Here is a 17,231-nt window from a genome sequence, read left to right on the forward strand (position 1 = left end):
CGCCGCTGCCAAGCCCTGACGGTACCTGAAGATAAGGAGGACGCACTGAAGAGGGGCCAGTTCTTCCTCAAGAGCCGATTGGGTGGACTTATGTAGGGGAACGGGTCACGGGTTAAAGGTCATCTGGAGGTTTATCTCCCAGGTGGGTTTGCCTATAAGAAACTACTCTTTATGTCTGCAATGCAAATACTTAGATCTGAGACATTCTTTGTGGGGAATGGTGGACTATTTAAGTGTAGGATAAGGCAAAGATCACAGGTCATGAGTAAGACCATGTTGGCTGTGGCTACTCATAGATTTTCCTCCTGTAAGTGCAACATTCAATCTGTACCTCTAAGCTCAGCAACAGAAAAAGGTGCTTTTTCTGTCCTTATCCTCATCCTGTCAGTATCCTCCTGTCTTACTCTCTTTATTTCCTCTGTGTTCAGTGAAAGGATGGCGGGGGTGAATGGAGACCGTAAAGGGAAGAAAGATGACAATGGGATTGGCACAGCCATTGACTTCATGCTTTCCAATGCTAAGCTTGTGCTGGGAGTGGGAGGAGCAGCCATGCTCGGCATTGCAACACTTGCTGTCAAAAGAGTAAGTGAGAATCAATTTATCTCCCAACTGTTTATTTTCTTCACTCCCATGTATGACGAAATTAAAAAAACAATGCTCTTACTTAAGCATACATGGCAGCGTGAACAATGTGCTCACAGTTCTTTGTCGTGCAGATGTATGACCGTGCTATAAGCGCTCCCACCAGCCCCACCAATATGGAGCCGACGGGACAGAGAAGCTGGGAGGAGCCCGCCTGGATGGGTTCGTCACCACGGGTACTGAACCATGACATGAAGTCCACAGTTAGCAGGTCTCTACAGTCTCTGCCTACTTCCTCACATGCTTTTGAACCAGGTAAGTGCCCTTTAAAAGTTAAGTTAAATTTGCCCCACTTCATTGTCTCATGTCTTTTTCGTGTTTATATAATGCAGTATTGACCAGCATATTTTGTTGTTTAGACTTTCAGCTAGCTGTCATTTTATCTGTTGACAGACAGCCTTTTTGGAAGATTCTTGCTCTTCATTTACAGTGGGTGTTGGCTCTCTGTAGTCCAGTAGTTGGTCATCCAGCTGTTTTATATTAGTTTGATATGATGTAGAACCTTTTTAATGTTATAGTTCCTCAGATACTGTAGAAGCACCTTCATTTTGTATTTGTAGATTTTGAAAACGCACTCATGCCTCTCCTGTTTTTTTTTTAACTTAACACTATTTCAAATGGTGGAAGAGAGAAGATATTTTAACTTTCAGTTGCTTCTAATCTCCTCAGACTGTCTGCGGAGGGCTGTGGGTCGAGCTGCTGTGGGAGGCAGCGGTGCCACTCAGTCAGACCGGCAGCGGGCCCGAATGCGTTTGTCCCTGCAGGAACATCTGTGGGAGTTCTACCAAAATAATGTGAACATCCCTGCTGAGGAGCAGGCTGTAGCCAGGAGGGCTGCGCTGGACATCTGCGCCGAACTCCGAGTGTTCCTTCATGCCAAACTGCCTGACATGCCCCTCAGGGAGATGTACCTGAGTGGCAGTCTGTATGATGACCTGCAGGTAAGAGCTTACTTACATTTGGTCCTACTTTAGACAAAAGAGTCATAATTTGAGCTTAGAGCCAAATAATATTTATTTTTCTCTCTCAACATAGTTAGTAAGAATGGGACGATATGCTTTTGTCCCGATTTCATTCTTTCACGATACATGGGTGCCCAATAGATTTGTATTGCGTATTTTTTAATTATTGAAATTCTAGAAGTATTGCGATTCAATAGTATTGAGTATTGCAATTTTCTTTTCTTTTTTTTCTTTCTTTTTTTAACAAAAAGAGTTGAATAAAACACTTCTAGAGAAGATATATCATACGACATTACTAACAATTTTTATTTTATTTTTATTTTTTTTTAAAGAATGCACGTCAGTCAGTCACATTTATTTCATTTGTAAAGAAGAACATAACATGTATTTTCTGCTTTCCGTCCGTAAAGCTAGAAACTGATATGATGTAGTTGCCGTCAGCGGTACCGTATAAACCAGTGTTTCTCAACGGCGGTAATCACCTCGGCGGCGTTCAGAAGATGATGGGGGCGTGAAGCAATATTTTGGAAAGGGGGCTTGAGGTGCCGTTGGGGCGTTTGTTTGAAAGCTAGTTTAAACCAAAGATTCACAATAACAATACATGTTTACACTTAAAAACTACTAAAGAATAAGTGGTCCGCACATTAAAAGCTGCCAGTTTACAGCACTGCGACTGGACCAGACGGGTATCTTCTCTGTGCTTCTGTCAGCTTTGTTTGGTGCAGCTCGCGCTGCCTTCATGGAAAGGGGCCGTCAGGTATCGTCTTTAAATGAGCTCTGTAGCTACTACGCTGAAGCTGCGTTCAGATAAAGAAAAAAAAGCAATCGCTGCGACGTCCTGTTGTATTCTTTTCCCCAATGTAGCACACCACAGTAACAGTTTTTCGTCAGATGGTTTACACAACGTTTCCTACTGTACCTGAATGCAGCTTCATTTCACGGAGAAAGAGAGAAAGAAAAGAGACGTGCGAGATATCGACTGTGCTTTGTTGTTTGGCAAACAGTCAGCTGTTCCATAAACCCGCGGGCAGTTCAGGGCTTATATTTGGTGTTTTAAAACTTTCTTATGGAAGCGATAGAGGAAGTGATGTCACTGTTTACTGTACCGGGACTCTCACACCTCCACAAAACACAGCGCTGATGGGGGGTGCGTTTTCTCCAAACGTTTTTTTCTGCTATTTACTCCCAAGACAGGCGATAGCAAACATAGCTAGACTCTTCTAAGCTATTAAAAACCCTCTCACTAACTTTCAAAGGTTGTAAACTTATGTCCATTCGGCAGTAGGTGTCGTTCTTCAAGTCGTTTTGTCATCACCAAAATACGCTGTGTGTGTGTGTGTGTGTGTGTGTGTGTGTGTGTGTGCCGCGTTCCTTCTGCTTTTACCCCTTGATAAGTGCCAGCTTGTTTTCCGTTGGCACAATTCGATTTTAGATTTGAATGAAAAATAGATTTGATTGTTAAATTGCTAGCTGTTTCTGATTGGCTACTGTTAGTGTTTGTAATAATAATAACAATAATAATAATAAGTATAATACATTTTATTTAAAGCTAATTTCATGACACCCAAGGTCACTTCAAATTATAGTCCTCTTCTAAAGGTGCTGAGGTTCACACCATGCAGCAGGTCTTTTGATAATACCTATTTATAGTTTGAATGTTACATATCTAGTCGTTCTGATTGGCTGCTGTTATTTAATTTGAATGTCAAATGGTTGCATTTTATACCACTGGTATAAACAGATAATATTTAGGTGAATTATTGGTAAATAATGAATAATTAAATACAGATTCTAGGGAAAAGAACAGATTCTAAAAATTGTCACAATTCCCCTCCCCTAATAGTTAGGTTTGAGAAAAGAGAACCTGCTGTGCCTTCTTCAGTTTTATCCCCTTCCTCCATCTTTTAGGTGGTGACAGCAGACCACGCCCAGCTCATGGTGCCTCTCATCTTGGAGAAGAACCTGTGGTCGTCCATCCCCGGGGAGGACACCATCATGAACGTCCCGGGTTTCTGGCTTGTCCGCCGGGAGAATTTGGAGTATTTCCCGCGGAACAGCAGCTACTGGGACCGCTGCATGGTCGGAGGCTACCTCTCCCCTAAATCAGTCCTCGAGGTCTTTGACAAGCTCGTGGCTGGCTCCATCAACTGGCCAGCTATAGGGAGTGTCCTCGACTACATCATTCGCCCTGTGGTTCCCTCGGAAACGCTGACCCTGGAGGTGCAGTACGAGACGGACCGGAAACTGTACGTGGACTTCCTACCGTTACTCGTGATGGAGGACGGAACCTCGCTGATCGCCAAACCACATCGACTCGCTGCGGAGCGCCACGAAAACCTGTGGCGGCAGAGCTTCCGTGTGGCTGAGACGGCGCGCCTCAGGGCCCTGGACCAGGAGGACGGAGGCTGCCGGTGCGCCTGCCTAAAGCTGGCGAAGGCCGTGTGCAAGCTCAACCCTGCCCTTAACCGACTGAACGCCAGCCAACTCACCAACACCATCTTGTTGCTGTGCGAAAAAGAAGGCGACTGGACCCAGGAAGCGCTGGCCGACCGCTTCCTACAGCTGCTACGAGCGCTAGTGGGACACCTAGAGGCCGGGAGGCTGCAGTGTTCCCTCAGCCCTAAAGTTAACTTATTCTGTGAGCTGACTGACCCAACAAGAAGGCGGCGACCCGGAAGCGCCGATACACGCTCTCCTACGCTGCTACGAAGCCAGTGGACAGCTAGAGGCCGCGCTGCAGCAATTCCCTACAACCTCAAACTTAACTTAGATAACCTCACCAAACAGTAACAGGCATTCAACTATCTCAACAACTGATTTTACGCAGCAACTGAGGTCCACTGAAAAACACTACCTCCTGTTCCTTCTTAAATGCCACCAGTAAGAAAATGGGATACAAACCGTAGCAGTTACTTAGTGTTGAGAACCGTATGAGTGTTGACGTGAAAGCTGTATGTGGTGTGATCACGCAAAGCCCTGTTACAGTTCATGGCTCTCACTAAAGCCATTGTATTAATGAAGTTAAGAGTAGACATGGCGTCAGGGCCTGATACATTGGAATATAGGGATTGTACTTTGCATTGGTTGATCATATTAAAGGTCCCATGACATGGTGCTCTTTGGATGCTTTTACATAGACCTTAGTGGTCCCCTAATACTGTATCTGAAGTCTCTTTTACATAGACCTTAGTGGTCCCCTAATACTGTATCTGAAGTCTCTTTTATATAGACCTTAGTGGTCCCCTAATACTGTATCTGAAGTCTCTTTCCCAAAATTCTGCCTTGGTGCAGAATTACAGCCACTAGAGTCAGTCCCACAATGAGCTTTCCTTAGGATGTGCCATTTCTGTGTCTGTAGCTATTGAGAAGGAGGGTGGGGGTGTGGCCTTGACCAACTGTCACTTTGCTCATTTGAAAGCCATGATGTCTCTCTCTCATGGGTGGGCCAAATTCTCTGGGTGGGCAAATCGGAGAAAGGGGAGGTAACCTTGCTCCTTCTGACCTCATAAGGAGAAGATTCCTGATTGGCCCATCTGAGCTTTCATTTTCTCAAAGGCAGAGCAGGATACCCAGGGCTCGGTTTACACCTATCACCATTTCTAGCCACTGGGGGACCATAGGCAGGCTGGGGGAACTCATATTAATGTTAAAAAAACCTCAAAGTGAAATTTTCATGCCATGGGACCTTTTTAAAGTGGAAGGGGTATGTTATTTTTAACTTGTTGGAGTTTTAGGACTGACATGTCCAATGCAGGTAAATGTTGTATATTCTGTTTTGAGATAAGTCCAAGCCACTGTGTCAAGGGACAGAGTGTAATGTTGATTGTGTGTATGCCAACCTAAAAGCTAATAAATTCATATCGGCCTAAGGAGACAAGCTGTCTTTTCGTGCTCCTTTTTGTTAGTACATATAAAAAGTACTGCTAGTGTTTTGATATTCAGTTTGAAATGAATGTTTTGTAAGAACTTCATTAATACAGTGGCTGCGATCAGGACGTATGATGCTGTCCATGTTTCCTGGGATCTGTGAAAACGAACATTAGGCTGTGATTGGAATGTGTGTAGCTTGCATGTGTTATATTTACCTAATCTAGAAGCAGTCTCTTTGTAATATTTCTAACTCTCACCATTCAACTATAAATCTGAAAAGTTGAATATACTTCCAAAAAGTGGAACATAACTACCATTTATGGAGTCATGAAGTCTGAACAACGCAGCGCCTCCATTTTCTCATACGCTTATTTAGGCGGAAAATGTTTCCATGTGACTGTCTGTCTGTCTGTCTGTCTGTCTGTCTAATACAGAGCTGCTCTTTGTTTGTTCTGAAAAGGAGGTTTCTTCTTCAGTCTCACCATTTGTTACATTGGTGCACAGGTCTGATATGCTTTATCTAATTGTTTTTCCAACACTGGTTATTTTGCACTGTCAAAATGTTAGTAAGTTGGTCAAAAAGATTTCTGTAGGACACTCAAAGTGCTTTTGTCTACTGGTTTTTGCTTTAATTTAAAATCCAATTTAGATCCTCTTGTCTCTAAATGATAACCTTTTTTAATATTGACATGGGTACTTCAAATCCTGCACCGTTGGCTGAATACAACAGCACGCTGCTGAAAACATTGTACTCATGTTTGTCATTTGGTGAATTAGTCTCAGTATTAACTTCCTGGCCTGATTGCTGTTAGAGCCTTGAGCCAGTCTCTGTAGTTTCAGTACTGTGCGTCTGTATGCACGCCAGTGCACGTTTTAAGTCTACATTAAGCCCTGATTACATTATAGGTGCCCAGTCTGTCTAGAATAGGTAGCCAGACATGGATTAGTGGAGTACACGATGCTATGCTGTTGGTCAGTCCTGGACCTGTACATGAAGTGTACCAACAACACATCAGCTGTACTGATGATCACTATTCACAGGCTGCTTCTGTCTGCCAGGACTACGTGTATATTAATAGATTACAGGTGCTTATCTCTTTTAAATCATGATCTGGTAGGGATCTACTCACAGATCCTCCATTACATAAAAGCAGCTTTGATAGCAGAGGTTCCTGACGTTAGATTAGCCTGCTAGTCATTACAGGTGACAGCAGGTGGAGTCATTACAGCAATAGCTGCCAGACGTGGAGTTTGTGTGTTCTCTCTAAATGACATTCTAACGTGATTTCCAAAAATAATGACATGTTTTTGTTCTCACTTGTAGCCTTATAATGAAAAGGAAATGCAGTGATATGGAGCAAGTGTCCTCTCAATCCCCAGCCCACTGTTTTGTATTGTGTACAATATGAAGGGTTGTTTAGTTCTCTTGTGCATTGAGTTAATCATCCAGGTAACTGAGAAACAGGTGAATATTTTTGTATTTATTGTACATTTGTAACCAAAAAAAGAGCAGACTATTTATTTCCGTTCCATTCAACGTGTAAAGTACCACTTATTGTGCTTAAGTCCTGGATGTACAGATATAAAAATGAAACCACAGTAGATCTTTTGTTTGCATATTAAGTCTTACTTTGCAGGCCTACTTTATGCCACCGATGACTGCTGTTCTGAAGGAAGGGAAGTCACTGTGCCACCTTTGTAATGTTATTGTAAAACAAAGACCCAAAGTAGATCACTACCTCTACATTGTGGAGTTCATACTAGCCATATGCTTTGTTGCATGCTGTGTATTTTTGCAGTGGAGATAGACATTGCAGCACTTTGTATACTTCATTAAATGTTACAAATAACATTCTGTAGGTTTATTTTGTTTGTTTTCCCAAGGGAGCAGTGTGAAAAACTTATTTTACACTCAATGGCGGATCACAATCTAAACCCATCCATTCAAAATTTGAAAACAAATATTTAAAGCTTTCTTCAGGGAGTTTTGATAACACAAAGGCATATTAAGAGAAGCATGCTGAGATACATTGAGAGCTGGAAATGTGGGTCAGTTGTTAGAAATGATTACATCAACAACAACAAAAAGTTGCATTTGTTCCCAACCATTACAAAAATTAAAATGGCACAAACACTTTAAAATGCATAGCTCTGATTGAATCCTGTCATATCAAAAGGGGAAGCCTAAACTGAAAGCAGCTTCACAGACAAATGCAAGAAACTGAGTGCATCAGTGCCTTTGTTGAGTGACACAAAACATCTCAACTATTAATATAGCATCCACACTTGCTCATCATCAGCCACTTTCTCATAAAAACATTCTAAGTGAGATATTTATGTGGCAAGCCAGGTCTTGCAGTGATGTACAACAACCATTAAATGCTTTTGATTGCTGCGAATTAAATAACGCAACGGTGATGATGAAAGTAAGCTTGGCTTGGTGTGACATGAAAGTAAAAAAACCATTAGAACAGTGCAACATATTTCACACAAACAGAGTTCGGTAATCTACTTGGCGGAGGCAAACCCCACACGATCGGCGTTTCTGTCGAACACCGTGTAGTACCTCCCGATGAATACATCTCCCAGGATCCACAGGGGCCCTGCGGGAGGTGGGATATCCATGGCCATGAAGCCTGACAGACAGATTGATCTACCCAGCTGAGACTCCTGCGTCAAAAGCAACAACAAAGCAAATTCAGTTTTGCGAGCATACCTTCAAGACAGGGTCACACTTTTTTTTTTTAAGACAGTACTCCCATGCCTATATGTACGCTGAAAGTCATTTGTCACCATTTGATCACTTCAGTATGGAGATTATACACAATTACAGCGACCAATATGTTGTTCATCGTACATGGGAAAATTATATTAGGACATAGGGCTGTGCAATTAAGCGGTATTTAATCGTGATTATGATTTCTGCTCTTAACTATCCCAAAAACAGAGTAATCGAGAAAAACGATTATTTTGCACATTGCGTTTTGCAAGCCAACTCTTATTTTGTCCCGTGTTCTGAATGGAGAGGAAAAAAAAGCTCAAAAACGGGAAAAGTATTAGTGGGAAATTTCACAGTTCAAGGTGTTTTCACTGTTGATTTGTTTAACTGTTTGTTTTAAATTCAATAATCACGTCTTTCCAAAAGTCAATGAGTAATCCTGTAAAATAATCGTGATTATGATTCTTTCCATAATCAAGCAGCCCTATTAGGACAGACTTGAAAAAAATGTCAAACTGTCCTTTAAAGCTAAGTGACTGCATCCATAGGAATATTCAAACTCAAAGTCTCATAAATACAAGGGACATGCCACACAATGCAATGGTGTGACTCACTGATGCATTTTATAATACAATAACAATTGAGCTCTACAGCACAGAGGAATAAGCTACGTTGGGCATTTGCTGCCTAAACAGGAAATGCCCAACGTGATGGCGCAGTGGATATGTCACATGCCTTTGGGACCGGGGTTCGATTCCCACTGAGATACATCAACCATTGTGTCCCTGAGCAAGACGCTTAACTCCTAGTTGCTCCAGAGGTGTGTGACCTCTGATATGTAAGAATTGTAAGTCGCTTTGGATAAAAGCGTCAGCTAAATGACATGTAATGTAATGTAAACACTCTTGTTATAAAAAAGGGCCGATGCATTGCTGTTTTTGGTACTTTCATGGGATTTGTTGACAATAAGAAAATATAATACATCCCCAGACTTGTATTGGATCGCATTACATTCTAGATGCATTAGCATAATCTCTTCCAAAGACCGCCACGTGTACGTTTATTTACAGAACCTCTGAGAAAAAGTACACGCCTCCTTTTGAATTGGTTTGAATAACTGGCAGTGACAAAATAAAAGTGAATGTTATCCATATGAAAGGAGTAATATCTACCTGCAAGACATAATCCTCTCCCGTCAGGTTAAACGTCTTGCCTCCAATGTTGAAGGAGATGGCGGGGAGGGATGGGATCCTCTTGCAGTCAATCAAGTACTAGAGGGGAAGGAGAGGAGGGAAGAACGCACTGAAGTGATCTCAAGATCGAGACAATTCATCAAACCACAGCAGAGTCAAAGATGCAGCTTTTGGAGGTGTGCAATATTAAGAGTAAGTCTAGATATAACATGACCTATGACATTTAGTGCATGCCTTCACCATAAGCACTTTATATCGTAAGTGTTAAAGCAACACCAAAGATTCTTTTGTACCTTAAAATAATGTTTCCAAAATCGTTTCAGTGGTTCATCAACCCGTAACAGGGTGAACGGCACGTCTGCATTCGCTTTGCGGCCCTCTATCGGCTATAACCGCGCTATGCAAGTTTGCCTACATCTGTAGTTCGAATGACAGAAAAACGGCAGCGGTAATGGACAATTCCGCTTCCGACCTGTAGGGGGGGGGCCGAAGAGGAAAAGTGCTTTGGTGTTGAGTGGTTGGGAGAAAAAAAATTCCCAGCATAAGATTTTCACCTTTGTTCTTGTATAACCAGTGTCCCGATAAACATTTTGAATTCTAACCAACACTAACAATTCTTTTTTTATGTGATGGACAAGTTGACTGGTTATGCAACAATGCAACCATGTGATGCTATTTAAGCACTGTTTACCAACCCAACAATAAAATATGATTGTAATGCACTGAGGAAATCGCGTGGCGAGCGGCGTCATACTAAATGCCAGAAAACGTACTGACTGAAGCAGGACTGATGCTTCTGCTGGGCTCCACGCAGAGCTTACGCCATACCGTAGCCTACGTAAGTGGCCTGAAGTTTATACTTGTGCGCCGGTCATAAAGTTATTGTACATTTTTTGAGAGGTACACATCACGCAGGTATTTATGCAGAAGCATAAATCCAACTTAAGTGTGACTAATAGTACGTGTCAAAGAAAACAGCCTAAACCCTCCTACAACCGCGATGGCTGCAGCTGATTGGACGAATGTCACGTTGGTCGGTCTGCTCCCGGATTTAAAAAACGACCACATTCGCGGCTTGTTTGGAATATGATCTCTCATTTTACTTTACTTTATTTTATTTTACTATTTGCCATGCAGTTGCTGAATCTGTCTTTATTTCAGATTGACAAAGGTCAGTTTAAAAGATTTTCGTCAGCTTTTGAGAGGAGTCGAGCCGAGCCGGCCGCTCCTCATTTGCATAAAGTTGGCTGGATTAAACTTTATGCATGGCGTCGTGTCTTTTGTCAAATAGCTCTGTTTGACATGTGTCAGCTCTACCTCTCCCATCAGCAGGGGCAGAGCTCCGATGGCTTTGTGCAGCGCTCTGATTTCCTCCACAGGACCGACAATCAAGGACGTTCCCGTGTCGACAATAGCCTGGCAACCGGCCTTGCAGAGAGTCAGCTGGTTGCCAACATCAACTCTGCGGGGGCAGGTTAGAGAGGAAGCAGCAGCAGGGCGAGGCAGGAGAGACAAGAGGCATTAGGGTTATTACCAACTATTAGAAATGTTTTGTCGTGCTACTGTAGTGCAGCCTTTAACGACCAAGAAAACACTCATTTGAACAAGATTAGGATTTTAAGCAATCCAAAAGACACCATTTTTTATAAGTAATTCACTCTTTATGCATGCACCCGTGGCCGAAATGTATTGTCATCACATTAAGGAATGTATGATTTGGGAATTGATCACACTTGGCATACTGAAGTGTGAGGAGGCTGTGTGTGTGCGGAGGTGAAGATAAGATGAGGGCCTTGTGGATGATAAACATAGAACTGGCTTGACATTTAGGCCTCCTGCACGCTGCCTGCGTGGCGTGAGCGTGTCAGCTGCGTGGCGTGTCCGTTTATATTTGGGCTCCCATGTTAACAGGTTAGAGCTTACACACCGCCTGCGTGACACGCACGTCTCTCGAAAACGCGTGCCTGCTAGAAATAGGACCAACGCCTAGTTTTCACACGACACGCAAGCATGTTGGAAGCGTTTCCATTCAAAATAGAATAGGAAAAGATGTTTATATGTCATTTTGACACAAATACATTTAATAAATGACATTTTGATGTTTGAAAGTCTCTAGGTTTTGACATGAATGCAAGTATTATAATTATAATTATAAATTATAAATTTTCAAATATTGCAACTGTTAATACTAGGGTTGGGCATCGTTTGGATATTAATAATTCTGATTCTTCCTTTCGATTCCGATTCTTTGAGGGGTGGAGTTGAAACGGGTCACATGCTTATTTCACAAATAAGAGAAAAGTTTTATTTTGATTCAAAGGTGGGTTGCAGTTTGACGGGGCTTTTTCAATATAAAATAAAGCCACGTTAGAACGCCGCTTACTGTGCTCCGTGGCTGCAACACAACAAGCGTCTGGCCGCTACGGAAACCAAAACTTGCGCATGTTAAATTTGGAACCCATGATCAGATTTAAAACCAAATCCTCCAAACGATTCCGATGGAATTGTAATTTTTGAACCGATTCCAAGTAGGAATCGGTTCTCGATGCCCAACCCTAGTTAATACAGAACGAAATATGCTGTAGCCTATTATGCCGTCAGTACTGCCGACGTCTTTGCTGTAATCAAATCAAACGTACAAAATATTGACAAAATAAAGTTGAAGAACACGCTATTATTTCATTTTATCAATGGGAAACATCCATGTGTCCAGACAAGGATAGCAGCAGCAGCGCCGCGTCACACACGTTTCTGGTGTGCAAAGACAGAAAACGCCACGCAGCCGCCACGCAACAGAAACGCCACGCTCACGCCACGCAGGCAGCGTGCAGGAGCCCTTACACATTGTTCATCTCTTCTCTCCCCCCTCCCTCACGGGTTGTTCTATTATGTGAAGACTGACCAGAAGAACAAGTTTTCACACATCAGTGAGAATACTATTTTTTTTTTAATTACAAGGTAAAAGAAATGCATCATACCATTACGAACACAAACAAACACTATTCTATTTCTGTTCCTTGTAACAATGTAGCCAAAAAAAAAAAGGTTTGTTTTACCCGCTCATCGTGATCTGCCAGTAGGCCTTTCGTGTGACATTGACATAGTGCAGGTCTCCGGTGTAGTACTGGGGGTCTGTCCCACCCAGCATCAGCTCTCCTCCTACCGCTGCTTTGGGGTCTCTAACAGACAGGGTGGACAGAAGCATAACTCGCTGCGTTAAAGGAGTACGCCACCGTTTGATGAAATAGTTCTTATCACGGTCTCCCCTGGCTGTAGATAGGTGGGCCAACGCATTTTTGTCTCAGCGCAAGTAATTAGGTTGTTTTTTTGTCTTTTGTTGGCTCACTTTTACTCACAACATGCTAACCGGCAACATAGGATTCCATTCACTACGCTAAGCTAACTAGCGGAGGCGCTGCCGGTGTTGCACCAGACTAAAACAATGTATGCACAAAAAGTGCGTTGGCCCACCTATCTACAGCTAGGGCAGACCGTGATGAGCCCTATTTCAACAAACTGTGGCGTATCCCTTTAAGAAGAAACGCCCAAATGTGCAAACTCATTTCACAACTGGGAAAACCCCCACTATTGTTGAATTAATAACTGGCAGTAGCAGAGCAAAACAAAGTAAAGACCAAGTTGATAAACCACAAAGTCTCTCTGACCAACGTTTGATACAGAAGGCAGTAATTTTCGAGCTGGCTGATTATAATATTTATAAAAATCAAAGCCTGTTCTTCCATACTTCCTGCTGCCAGACACCAACCTGCTTATGTAGAAAGAGAAAATATTCTGGGGCAGCAGCTTGGCAGCCATGGCCGTGTCAAACACCGGGGTGACATTAGCTACTGATATGGAGGGGTAGGCCATGCCCAAGACCCCATCGAACCGTGCCACTGCAAATGTGATGCCAGGCTGCTTCACCGCTTCACCAAACTGCTGGCCAGGAACAGGCAGACCTGCAACCTGCAAGCAGGAGAGAGATATCAATGCTTGTAGAAAAATAAAATGAAAAAGTTCTCTGATGAAATGATAGGAATGGCGTGACCACCAAAATTGAGGAATGCAGTTAAACAAAAGTGGCTATGTGAGTGAGCGAGGGAATGTGAGTGAGCGTTTCTCAAACTCACAGAGACGGTGTCGCCGCTGATGTAGCCAGACAAACTGCCTCTGCCGTACCGGATGGAAAACTGTGTGCCATTCTGGACGAATGTGCTCGACTTCTTCGAGTTGTAGCGATGATGAAGCCCTAATGAGAGAGGACAGACGATCGGTTTCCTGAATCCTTGTAGTCTGAACATTTTCATTTGGATCGTTAGTTATTATACACCATGAACAGTTTGAATCAGAGCCAGGGGGTTTCAGTGTTGCAGTACTCAAACTTGGTCTTGGTCTCAAGATCGGTCTTAAGACCCATTTTTGAAGGTCTCAGTCTCACCTCGGAATCAACCACATTTTTTCCTCGGTCTTGTCTTGGTCTCGGATAAAGAGGATTTTATTTAAAGTCCGGTCAAGACCACAACTGCAGGGATTTCGCTAATTTGCCTGTGCATTGTCTGATTTAGGCCTGTGTGTTAAAACTTATAAAACCAATAACTTGACTCATATGTAATTAGCTCTGGCTGTCTAACACAAATCTGGTAAATATCAGCTATTTATTAATATTAGAATGTTTAAAGTTGTTTGACATTCAATTAATACATTGAATAAACAATGTAACTATTAATAGTGTTCATTATTACCAAGAATTAGGGCTTTGAATTTATTTGAGTTTCAGTGTTACTCATTTCCTAAATGTGGCCGCTTCTTGGAATCTTTTTAAAAAAGGTCAAGGTTTGGTTTTACAGCCTTTTTTTTTTTTTTTTTTAAATAGGACAGTCCTTTGTGTAACTTTTGTCTTTTGAACATCTGTCCTACTTACAATGTACTGTACATTGTAATGTTATACATTGTATTGTACTTTAATTGCAATAATGCCAAAAAAAGAAAAGAAAACTAACTTAACTGTACAAGTCAGCAGTTATGTTAGATATACATTCCTGTGGATGAATATTACTCAACAGTTAATGGTAATGACACTAAAGAAGTCAAAACAGCCCTAGGATATAGCTAAAGGTGTGCATGCATACTTCAGGTAAAAAGCAAACTCTAAAAAGGAATAACAAAGAAGAAGTGTGATATTTTAGTCACTGCTGCTGGGAAATACAGCGAGCATCTTCCAGGAAATAGCCCACAGATACACATATAGAGCATGCTGAATGAGTCAGTTCCCCAAAACTCACAGCAGGCCACATCGAAGAAGGAGCAGTGAATGGAGGGGACCCAGAGGTTGGAGGAGCCGGTGTCAAACAGCACAGTGAAGTCCTGTGGAGGGGTGCCAATGCTGATCATCCCATAGTACTGGGCCTGAGGAGACAATACATAACACTGAGATCGGCTGGGTAACATCTGGGACTAATAACACATATACATATACACATATATACATATGTACACACACATCTATCTATCTATGTATCTATCTATCTACAGTATTTAGTTGAAAATACTCTGATATTTGATTTTCTCCATATCGCCCAGCTCTAAGCTCCAATGTCAACCCATGATATCATGGGTGCCCAACTATAATATTTACTTATTTCCCTCCTGTTTCTCACTGGCAATACTGCTCAAATATTTAACTTTGTTTCACCCACATTGCCTTGTGTAGCTAGTAAACTCTTGGATTAAGTGAAGAAGTGTGATGTAGGCCTACATTTTATATATTTGGGGTTATAAGAAGCTGGTTCCCTCCAATAAGGCTGCACTCACACACTTATATTAACCTCAGGGTTACCACTAAGGTCTATATAAAAGAGACTTCAGATCCAGTATTAGGGGACCACTAAGGTCTATATAAAAGAGACTTCAGATCCAGTATTAGGGGACCACTAAGGTCTATATAAAAGAGACTTCAGATCCAGTATTAGGGGACCACTAAGGTCTATATAAAAGAGACTTCAGATACAGTATTAGGGGACCACTAAGGTCTATATAAAAGAGACTTCAGATACAGTATTAGGGGACCACTAAGGTCTATATAAAAGAGACTTCAGATACAGTATTAGGGGACCACTAAGGTCTATATAAAAGAGACTTCAGATACAGTATTAGGGGACCACTAAGGTCTATATAAAAGAGACTTCAGATACAGTATTAGGGGACCACTAAGGTCTATATAAAAGAGACTTCAGATCCAGTATTAGGGGACCACTATGGTCTATATAAAAGAGACTTCAGATCCAGTTAGGGGACCACTAAGGTCTATATAAAAGAGACTTCAGATACAGTATTAGGGGACCACTAAGGTCTATATAAAAGCATCCAAAGAGCACCATGTCATGGGACCTTTCACTGATAATTGCCAAATGAAGTATACTGTGTAGTATCCATACATCCATGAAGTTGGTCAGCCTCTCTACGGGCACTTTGGGGGAGGGAGAGCTGTCCGGTGCTCCGGTGCTCCTCGCTAAAGCCTGAAGCTCCTCCAGAGACATCCCATTGTCGCTCATCAGGCGGCGTAGGCTTCTGGTTTTATGAAGGGGAACTCTGAAATGAGGGAATATTGAATTAAATGTCACGGGCACAACGTGCGCCTTGCACTCGAAAAAAAAAAAAAAAAGCTTCCTGGTACAGAGCGCGCGCGTCTACTTTCATGCAAATGGTGTAACTGTGAACTGTTAAGCTATCATTTAGGCTAAGTGAAAGTGCACTGGTGTCACTATTACAGGTAGACACTTTCATTGGAAACGTGCACATACCAGAGAACGAGATAAGGAAGTTAACACACGCGCGCGCGCATACATTGACTGCAATCAATCAAGCCAACTTGTCTGTTGCAATGAAGTGATACATTTAGCCTGAAATGTAATATCAGCTCATATATAGTTGCCAAAATACCAGCGTACCTGAAGATGGCGGCGCTTTGTGTTATCAGCAGCGCCCCGATGATACAAAAACCCGTTAGCTGTGTCATTTCTGTCCTCGTAAAAAAAATAACTCACACTTTGGAATTGTTTCCGCAACTAACGAGCGCACAGACCACTATTTCAACTGACGCAGAAAGCGATTCGGCAATGTCCGGATTTACTCGGTAGGCTATTCCCCGTCATGCGGCTCAGTGATTGGAGGACAAATAATCAGTAAGGTGTTTCTATTGGTGGAAGAGGATGGCCATCATCCCCGCACAAACCGGTGTAAAAAGGTCTCTACAGGGTCACGAGTTGAAGGCTGTTGTGACTGTGAAATGCGAATGATAAGGCACACATTAGTGTTCATGTTTGAAACTCCAGCTGAGAACACGTTTCATATAATAGACAACATTCTTTTAACAGTTTACTGAATACATTTACCCAGATAATCTATAAACATAACCACACAGACTAAAGTTTACAGATGTTCAGTAATCATACATAGGCCTTTGTCAGTATGCTTTTTGCCTTGGCTCGGCTTAATCAAATCTTGCAATTTTGGCGAAGAATTACTTGCATTTGGGAAGCCTAATGAATGACAATGCCACTACACTTAAAGTGCTCATATTATGCTCATTTTCAGGTTCAGAATTGTATTTAGAGGTTGTACCAGAATAGGTTTACGTGGTTTAATTTTCAGAAAACACCATATTTTTGTTGTACTGCACATTGCTGCAGCTCCTATTTTCACCCTGTGTGTTGAGCTCTCTGTTTTAGCTACAGAGTGAGACATCCCACTTCTGTACCGTCTTTGTTGGGAGTCGCACATGCGCAGTAAGTAGCCTACTGCTAGCTAGTCAGTTGCAGAGTATGAGGGCGTGCCACGCTAGCAGCT

At 42.3% G+C, this 17,231-nt stretch overlaps 2 protein-coding genes across 2 annotated transcripts; one reads left to right on the plus strand and one right to left on the minus strand.

Annotated features, from left to right (window-relative positions):
• Positions 1–4,394, plus strand: mief1 (mitochondrial elongation factor 1). The gene is made up of 5 exons (XM_039824609.1): positions 1–142; positions 429–582; positions 717–897; positions 1,312–1,583; positions 3,513–4,394. Exons 2-5 carry the CDS (start codon positions 436–438, stop codon positions 4,392–4,394), a joined length of 1,482 nt encoding a protein of 493 aa, XP_039680543.1. The 5' UTR covers positions 1–142; positions 429–435.
• A 2,546-nt stretch (positions 4,395–6,940) lies between these two features.
• Positions 6,941–16,520, minus strand: napsa (napsin A aspartic peptidase). Its single transcript, XM_039826320.1, has 9 exons — positions 16,334–16,520; positions 15,821–15,974; positions 14,669–14,792; positions 13,517–13,635; positions 13,153–13,352; positions 12,443–12,565; positions 10,704–10,848; positions 9,366–9,464; positions 6,941–8,144 (listed from the first exon to the last, which is right to left on the minus strand). Exons 1-9 carry the CDS (start codon positions 16,399–16,401, stop codon positions 7,983–7,985), a joined length of 1,194 nt encoding a protein of 397 aa, XP_039682254.1. The 5' UTR covers positions 16,402–16,520; the 3' UTR covers positions 6,941–7,982.
• Positions 16,521–17,231: the final 711 nt, after the last annotated feature.

Source organism: Perca fluviatilis, chromosome 15, assembly GCF_010015445.1.
Source record: "Perca fluviatilis chromosome 15, GENO_Pfluv_1.0, whole genome shotgun sequence".
Classification (NCBI taxonomy): domain Eukaryota; kingdom Metazoa; phylum Chordata; class Actinopteri; order Perciformes; family Percidae; genus Perca; species Perca fluviatilis.

Excerpts from the sequence above, each read along its gene's own strand:
- mief1 (XM_039824609.1), top strand. The coding sequence starts at position 436 with ATGGCGGGGGTGAATGGAGACCGTAAAGGGAAGAAAGATGACAATGGG. Across the intron at positions 898-1,311 it reads CTCACATGCTTTTGAACCAG|ACTGTCTGCGGAGGGCTGTG; the intron begins GTAAGTGCCCTT and ends TAATCTCCTCAG. Across the intron at positions 1,584-3,512 it reads GTCTGTATGATGACCTGCAG|GTGGTGACAGCAGACCACGC; the intron begins GTAAGAGCTTAC and ends TCCATCTTTTAG.
- napsa (XM_039826320.1), bottom strand. The coding sequence starts at position 16,401 with ATGACACAGCTAACGGGTTTTTGTATCATCGGGGCGCTGCTGATAACA. Across the intron at positions 15,975-16,333 it reads CAAAGCGCCGCCATCTTCAG|AGTTCCCCTTCATAAAACCA; the intron begins GTACGCTGGTAT and ends CCCTCATTTCAG. Across the intron at positions 13,636-14,668 it reads CTTCTTCGATGTGGCCTGCT|GGCTTCATCATCGCTACAAC; the intron begins GTGAGTTTTGGG and ends CTCTCTCATTAG.